The following is an 8,972-nucleotide window of genomic DNA, read 5'->3' as shown; positions in this document are numbered from 1 at the left end:
CTTTAGTCCATTTTACGCCTGGCTTACGCCTGAACTTTCAGTATAAAAAGCTATTGCATGAGCACATAACAGACCAATACTATACCCAATTAATGGGTGTACAAATTGAAATGAAAATGTATATGGAGCCATAATGTTTCGTCACTCGAGATTTTTTTGAGGCACTGGCTCCAAATGCGATAGGCAGCGGACGCCCTGACAATTTCATACAGGTAGTGATTCGAAGTCAACCATTCGCACTTTGAGACCCAATTATAATGAAGGGAAGATGACACAATTATTCAACGATCTATGATTAAAATAAAGTTTATTTTCACGTACATGCAAATAAAATATTATACAAAACGTGCTGTTTCGATCCAAAATGACTACAATTTTAACTGTTTTTGTACACACTTTGCAATAATAGGTACAAGTACACTGAACACTATAGATATACCTGAGTTAGTTCCTTAAGTAGAGACAAAGCAACTAGGATAGTCAGTAATGCTTTGGAGTCCAGACTAGATAATACCACTGGGCAATTTTTGAAGTCTGTTCCAATGCAATAAGTCAGATACTGATGTTTATACCCGATTTCCGGACACTGCTTTATAACCTTTGGCAAAACCTTATAAAAATATGTTTGTTCTACAAATAAACAAAAAATACCCTGTACACCTGACCTGTTTAAAATGAGATCTTAAAACCAATAACAATTCAGTTAATGTTCATATAAAATATATCTGTAAGCTGCATCAGTATAAATATACATTGTGTCAATCAATATGAACATTTAAAAAAACTTCAAAATAAAAGAAATGAATGAATTATTAATAATATCACTAAACAATTCAATGGCATGAATGATAATGATGTTTTCCGAAGTAAGAACATCTACCCAACAAACAGACATTTCCATGTACTGTTGCTCTACACATGTAAAATAAGGCCTAACTAAACTAAAGGAACCAGCGTGGGAGCCATCTGGTCTAGGTGCGTAATGGCTGCCAGGTATTTGAACACTAATTTTTCACTTGGTATGGCATCGGAGGTCTAAATTAAAGCTAGTTTCTGTTTAAATTTCCTTGTGGGTGTATTTTTGACATGTTGGTAGGAAAAATGGGAGAGCAAGTTGTATTTGGTGAAGTGAAGCTCAATTTTAGTAAGAGTAGTACTTCCAGGTCACAGCAGTGTGATTTTGATGTCAGTTTACAGTAAGCAAATGTGACCAGAGAAATCTCTCTTAGAAGATACATGACCCCTACTTTTCTCTTCATTTTGTATCAGTTTTATCATAACTCTTTAAAATAAGGTAAGGATTTGTTTTCTGAAATGGGTCTAGCTATGTTTGGTAGCTCTTTAAAAAATGTCAGTTTTATATAGAATATATTGGGAAAACTATTTACCTGTTTGTGACGGTATCAAGTCAACTCGTCCCCTAGTCAACTCGACCACCAGTCAACTCGGCCCCGATTTGGTCATTTCGTCCCCCAGAATTGGTCATTTCGTCCCACTCATGATAAAATTTGGTCAACTCGTCCCCATTTTGGTCAACTCGTCCCCCATTTGGTAATTTTGTCCCTATTATTATTTTAGGCACGTTTTGCTTTTTATGATATTTTTGACTTTGAAAACTTGTATTCAAAATCATCGTGAGTTTTGAAGGAGTTATATTGGAAATGGTTAACTTTAAATAATTAGGTTTGATAAAATAATAATAAAAAATATACTGAAAATATATGACAATTAACTGAAATAAAATATGAAAAAGAATTCAATGCCCTTAGTAATAAAAATATAATATAATAGAAAATCTAATTAACTTTTTAAAAATCATAGTAAGAAAAGAGAGAGCAATAAATCCTTATCCCTGGTCATAATAAAAGAAAGTTTTAATTAGAAATACAATAAAGAATAAATAAACAACTAATATCTGTCACATATGTTTTACTAAAAATAACCAAGCATGCTTCATATTCATTTTTGGCATTAAAATAAAAAATAAATACTTAGAAGTAGGGAGACAGTAGTTTCTAAAAAAGTAGAATGAGCATATACCTGCATACGAAAGGTGTTAAAGGTTATTAATCACATTAAAAGGCGTTGATTGGGCTGATTTGAAGGTGTTAATGGTATTTAATTGCATGAGAAGTTGTTGATTGACCGGATGAAATGTGTCAAATTTTTCCCCTAGTAGAATTAAATGTGTTAATAGTTGATTGGAGTCAGGAAATTATTTGTTATAAAAAAAGTTTGATAAAAAGTTTAATCTTATTCAAATTAATCAAGAGTTTGAAAGTAAGCAGCATCAAATACGGACATTTAAATAGCAATCATGTTGTCCAACATAGCAGACTTACAAAAACAAAGAGAAAAGATAAAACAGGAAAAAAAAAACAACAGAAAATCCTCCTTGTTAAATTGATCATTTTTAAAGCAAAATGTTTTTCAAACAAACGAAAACTTGTGTATATTTTTAGCATAAAATATACTTATTTGAAAAAAACCGACTTAATTCATCATAATTTTTTTTTTTTTCAAAAATACGTTTTAAATAGGGGGCCGAAAATGGGGGGACGAAATGACCAATTTGAAATCGCCGAGAGGGACGAAATGACCAAATTGGGGACGAGTTGACTGGGGGACGAGTTGACTGTAAATCTTTGTGACCATAATATAAGAATGATCAGGTGATATGAAACACTACTGTAAAAGCAGAAATTTTCGCCAGAGTTAAATTTCCGCTTATTTGCGAGGCCCTACAACTTGTGAAAATTATTCCTTGCACAAATACTCATCATTTAGTATAATTCTTATTCAAGAAGAATACTTTTTTTTAAATTTTGGCCAATATTAAACCTCGCGAACATACTCAAAATTTCAAATTTGCAAAATTTTGAATCAGCAAACATATGTGCTTTTACACTAATACCATACACTTTTCCAGATGCCAGTATTCATCCTAGTAAATAAAACCAGAAATTGATATCACAACCAACAAAGAGGAAATTCTCATCTATCTGTCTGTCTGTTCATACATGGTAAAGCGTATCCTTTAGTACTGCGTGCCGCTACATTCCTCATATATCTGGTTACATTGTTGCACTGTTTACAATAGATGTCTGATAAACACAACCCTCATTCACAGAAATCTCACATCCCTCAGGTATACAAATGTGGAAAAGGCATTTTTTCTGTTGGCTGTAACCTGAAGTAAACCGGTTATGATTTGAATGTGTACAAAATTGTCCAGCTTCAATAACAATATTTTTCTTCGAACCACTCACTTCGTGAAAAAAGAAACCAATAGAGAGGGAAATGGAGCGTAGCGGAGAGACTGACCTGAGGTTTCTTTTTCTCAAAGAATTCTCTACATGGACTCTAACACAGTGTGAAATCTACGTTTGACCAATCAGAATTACAGGGTCAGTTGTGTCGACGCTCTTCAGCATGTAAAGCTGTTTTTCGAAAATTATTGCTACAGTCACATTGGTCTTCAGGAATAAGAAGCCATATTTTTTTGAAAAATAACACGCTCTGATTGTTCAGAAAAGTAGGTTGCACACTATTTAATAGTTCAAGTTAGCTTTTCACCATTTTTGTCCCACAAATAAGACTAGAATCGCCCTTTAAAGATATCACCAGTTACACAATGTTTTTTTAAGGAAGTAGACCTGTAATGACACTCGGCTATTTCCGTGTGATTATTTATTTTCGCCAGGCAATTTGGCATTCTTTGGACCTAATTGTAGCACAACTGAAACACGGCTTTCGTAAAAATCATAGAATGCCGAAATCGCATACAGAGAATACCTAAGTCACATATGGTAGAGATAGTACCTTAGTTTTTCAAATCATAGGTATGAAGTTAAAAAGCTTTGAAATGAAGACAAATGTACATATATTTCTCAAAAATTGATATATAATGACAATATTTTAAACAAAAGCGTAGAGTTATGAGCATTTAATATTTTCATGTAAAAGAAAATTTTGTGATCAAGGAAATGTAACTCTTCTTGGACCTGGAGAGCAGAAACATCAAAGGGACATAATAATGATAATATAGCGAATATTTTCTATTTGGGTGCATTTGATTTAACATTCAACTGTGATCTGGATTTCTAAATAAAGATCCATGATAAATGTGTGCTAAAAATTTAGAACAACTGGAACAGTCCTTTAACAGCAAAAAGATGCTGTAGCAAAATGAAAATTGTTAAGCTCCAGCTGGGACTCGAACCCAGGACCTCTCACACCTAAGGCAGACACTCTACCACTTCCCTATAACAGCAGTAGCTATAGCTAGGCAGTTTAACTGCACTGATTACATTACGTGAACTTGAAACAGTTTTGTGACAATAACACATAATTGGCCTACTCCGGATTATCGGCGTATTCGCTTTGTTACCTAACGGAAATTTTTGTGTAAAGAAAATATAAAATCTAATGCTGCAAAAGTTTTAATGGGTCAAAACTTCCCAAATTTCTCTGACATGTTTTTTAGAGTAAGAACTTACTAACTGGTAGTACCAGTGAAATATAACTTACACTAAATCTTATATATTTGCCTTTTTAGCAGCTTTGTCCAAATATAAGCAATTACTTTACCAGTTTCGAGTAGATATCAATTGATAGGAAATAACAATTACAAACTAAATACCTTTCTGCAACACATGGAGTCATTAGCATTCACTGTCATCAATATTACGACTAAGATCAACGATCATTCATTCAAATAATTTATAGACAGATCCGTTGTTTACATTTTTAATCGTAACCGGTGCTCTTGTAAAAACCACTTTTTTTGAAAAATTGAAGAATGCGAAGAGCTATGGTACGGTCTCTACATATGGTCACTGTATAAAACGAAGACTTTCACTGTCTATAATCATGATAATCATAAAAAGAAAATCTTTTAAATTACCAGTTTTCTTTGCTATATTCTGTTTCATGTTGATCAAACAAATGAAACGTGTAGATATGGCGAGAATTCTGTGATAGATTCTTCTCACTTTTGTGTACAACTTCACCATGTATCAAAACCATAGTACCTGCAGTTACAAAATCCTTTTTATGTTAAGATGCCACCTATTTGTTTTGCTGATGGCTTATCTCCAGTGATTAATAAATACCCACACCTACATGCATTTCTTGGCTACCTCTAGCTTAAAAGCCAATATATGAACTTTGATACTTTAACGCTTACTCTGCTAAATGTCTATAATGAATTTGTCTATCTTTCAATTTGGACATTACCATTAACTGTTAAAAGGGGTCCTTACCAAAAAAGATACTGACTGAATGGCGAACAGTGCAGACCATGATCAGACTGCACATCCACGGAAGTGCAGGCTGATCTTGGTCTGTACTGGTCGCAAAGGCAGAATTTTTTTTTTTTTCCCTTTTCTCGTTATTCCGAGCCCCTAAGCCGGTTTTTCAGTGCTGGTCAGTAGAAGATTTAAGTTTCAAAAGAGTTTTTGCTATAGTTTGGTACTCCAACATCTAAACTTATAAAATCCCCATGAAGAAAAATTCTAAGGATTTTTGTAAATGAATAATCTAGGCTTTCACATGATGACCCTAACCCTCTGAAACAGCCAAATTCTTTCTCGTTAAAACCGAGACTTGCAATCATTTGTACTAGCTCTGAAAAATTAAGGCTTTTTTGAAAAAGTTCTTTGTTAAAGTTAAGAACAGATATATTATTGTGTTAGTGGACAAAAAAGTTTTAAAATAAGTGCTTTCTGTTTTCTGTAAGAAGGTAATATATTACCCCAATGATTTTAGATAAGCAAATTTTGTGCCAAAATTTTCTGTTGTGTATATTTCTATTTTAATGCAAGTAATTCTATTTTCTTTTTACTTTTGTTTATCTGTCATATGATTTTTTACAAAATACGTAAAATTTAGAAACAGGAAATAGCTGCAAGTGCAAATTTTCCAAAGGCTCGGATCAATGAGAAGGCTCGGAATTACGAGAAAGAGGCATACTTGCCGCTAGCAGGCTAAGGGTAAACTGACTATAGTCCAACAGAAAAGAGTGCTAAAATGAAACTGCTGAAAGTTTAAAAGTCCCAAATCCTTTATGTGTGACCTTGACCTCTGAGTTAACGATCAGTTTTGGCACATGACACATCATCTTGTTTACATTTTGTTATGCATTGTGAATATCTATGCCAAGTACCCGGTAATTAAAATATCTATGCATGCACAAAAAGTTCTATAATAAGAGAGGAAAAAATGACTCAGTATAATTATGTGACCTCTTTGTGTGACTTTAACTTTCAGAATGCAAGCCTAAAGTTTTCTAACCAGAAGAGAAATAACAAGAGCTGTCGGAGGACAGCAACGCTCGACTATTCAACAGCCTTGTCAATTGAATGAATACAAAAGTTGAAAAAGGGGCATAATTTTGTAAAATGCAAAGTAGAGGTATTGAACCTCTGTACTGCATGTCATATCATGACAGTGAACAAGTGTGTGAAGTTTCAATCCTTTCAAATTTGTGGATACTGAGATACCAGCTTACATACAAAAACTTAACAAAAAACTGCTAAGTCAAAGGGGCATAATTTTGTAAAAATGCCAAGTAGAGTTATGGGACCTTCACAGTGCATGTTAGATCATGACAGTGAACAAGTGTGTGAAGTTTCAATCCATTCCAATTAGTGGATACTGAGATATCAGATTACATACAAAAATTTAACCAAAAACTGCTAAGTCGAAAAAGGGGCATAATTTTGAAAAAAAAGAGAGTAGAGTTATGGGACTTGCTTAGTGCATGTCAGATCATGATAGCGAACAAGTATGTGAAGTTTCAATCCATTCCCATTAGTAAGTACTGAGACACCAGCTTACATACAAAACCTTAACCAAAAATGTCTAAGTCGAAAAAGGGGCATAATTTTGTAAAAAAGCAAAATAGAGTTATGGAACCTGTGCAATGTAGATCAGTTCATCACAGTGAATAAGTGTGTGAAGTTTCAATCCATTCCCACAAGTGGTTACTGAGTTACCAGCTTACATACAAAACCTTAACCAAAAATTTCTAAGTCGAAAAAGGGGCATAATTTTGTAAAACAGCAAAATAGAGTTATGGAACCTGTGCAATGTAAGTCAGTTTGTCACAGTGAATAAGTGTGTGAAGTTTCAATCCATTCCCACAAGTGGTTACTGAGATACCAGCTTACATACAAAACCTTAACCAAAATCGGGACGCGGACGCGGACGCCGACGCGGACGCCGACGCATGGGCGAGTGCAATAGCTCACTATTCTATGAATAGTCGAGCTAAAAACTGGATTCTCTAGTAATACATGGTTTCAGAATTTGGTTGTCAATTGTTACATAAAAAAACCCAAATATTTTGGTTGACATATTCAAGTTCTCAACACAATGCATTCATACAAACATGTTAAATCTGCTTTTATAATGCTTCTACATTCCGCTGAGAGATTTTCTTCACAAGACACTCATTAATGCATATAAATAAATCTGGTATAATATATTTCAAATAATACACTAATTATGTCTTTGATACAGTTTAGCTAATTGCATGCAATAAAACAGTTTCCAAATTGTACATACCCTTTTTAACAGGTCCTGCTACAAACGTTTCTGGATCGTATGTTTCTTGTTCACCAGTGAATGTTGTCCCAGACTCTCCTTCACCTTTCTTCGGATTTCTGATCATTCTCCTGTTGCCATGGATACCACCTGTGTTAGTAATATTAAAATGCCAGTTTGTCTTGGGCCTATTTATGTTTCACAGTTTCTGTTGTCATAAGAGAGCTGAGATTTCTCATTTGTAATGGTTTTTGTAAGTGTTTTATCACACTTTTCAATAAGTGTCTTTGGGTAAAAACACACATTCTACAGATAAATTTTAAAGAACATTCTACATACATGGCTTAACCCTGACCCGGCTAAATTTCTATAATGAACTTGTCCATCTTTCAGTTTAGACAGTTCCATTACCAATTAAAAGGGGTGCTTACCAAAAGTATAGTGACTGAATGGTGAACAGTGCAGATCATGATCTACACTGGTTGCAAAGGCAGAATCAATCCTGACCAGCATGATAAGGCTTAAGAACACTTGTACCTCGTACTTTAAAAATTCTATCTTTAAAGCAGCACCCATTTATTTGTAGCAAATCGCTAGATTATTTTATCATACAATTTTAATCAGAAGAAAATGATTTTGAACTAGAGGACCATGATGGCGATAGATGGCTCATTTGGGTTTCAAAGCTTGCTCACCCTAAGGGACTGTAAGGAACATTTCAGTGAAAACATGTTGAAATTTGAGCAGTGGTTTCAGAGCAGATTTGTTAAAGTTTTTAATACGGCTTGAAGGAACTTGGTACAGTGTCACTCAACAAACACCCCTGTGAGATGGAATCAGACCAGCAGTTAACAGAGAATGTTTTCAAGTTTTTCCTTTGGGCAACCAGAATTTTACATCAATGACCTAAATCTGACGGACTCTGAAAGCAGTCCTCTAAAGAAACAATCTGTCAAAGTGTAGCTGAAACTAAACTAAAGGCTAAGTAGTTGAGCAGATGTTCAAAAAATTGTGAACAACAAGCAGACAACTGTTATTATTCTATACGTTGCCACATATAATTATATCCATTTGTAAACAAAGAGAGACAAACAGACAGGCAACAACCTTAAAAGTTCACCATGTGTGCTTGTTCATGAAAAGAATTCTAAACATTAAATGATCAACCTCTCTGTGTCTCTAGGTCACATACCTAAATTTGGACACCAAAACTCCAGCACCCAATTGGTTAATTTGAAACTGGCCGATGGCAAGGCTGCATTCAGAATACCAGGCTAAGTTTCAATACCTTTGACCCAGACTACAATTGCCTGTTTCTAAGCATTTTTTCTAAAAATTCACCAATTTCAAAGTAGCTTTCTGAGACTGATCTTCAAACCTACATTCTATAGCCTTGGACCCAGGAAGTGACTTTGGTTTACTTC

The 8,972-nt window shown here is 34.2% G+C and overlaps 1 protein-coding gene across 1 annotated transcript; it reads right to left on the bottom strand.

Annotated features, from left to right (window-relative positions):
• Positions 1 to 290: 290 nt before the first annotated feature.
• LOC123552174 (phytanoyl-CoA dioxygenase domain-containing protein 1-like) lies at positions 291 to 7,701 on the bottom strand. Its single transcript, XM_053525111.1, has 3 exons — positions 7,570 to 7,701; positions 4,907 to 5,033; positions 291 to 3,190 (listed from the first exon to the last, which is right to left on the bottom strand). The coding sequence occupies exons 1-3, from the start codon at positions 7,673 to 7,675 to the stop codon at positions 3,145 to 3,147; spliced, it is 279 nt and encodes a 92-aa protein (XP_053381086.1). The 5' UTR covers positions 7,676 to 7,701; the 3' UTR covers positions 291 to 3,144.
• Between the last annotated feature and the right edge of the window lie 1,271 nt (positions 7,702 to 8,972).

Source organism: Mercenaria mercenaria, chromosome 15, assembly GCF_021730395.1.
Source record: "Mercenaria mercenaria strain notata chromosome 15, MADL_Memer_1, whole genome shotgun sequence".
Classification (NCBI taxonomy): Eukaryota; Metazoa; Mollusca; class Bivalvia; order Venerida; family Veneridae; genus Mercenaria; species Mercenaria mercenaria.
The sequence above is the reverse complement of the archived record's forward strand: the minus strand, read 5'-3'. Positions and strand labels throughout refer to the sequence as shown.

Excerpts from the sequence above, each read along its gene's own strand:
- LOC123552174 (XM_053525111.1), bottom strand. The coding sequence starts at position 7,675 with ATGATCAGAAATCCGAAGAAAGGTGAAGGAGAGTCTGGGACAACATTC. Across the intron at positions 5,034-7,569 it reads AGCAGGACCTGTTAAAAAGG|GTACTATGGTTTTGATACAT; the intron begins GTATGTACAATT and ends TTGTAACTGCAG. Across the intron at positions 3,191-4,906 it reads GAATATAGCAAAGAAAACTG|GTTACAGCCAACAGAAAAAA; the intron begins GTAATTTAAAAG and ends GGTTTACTTCAG.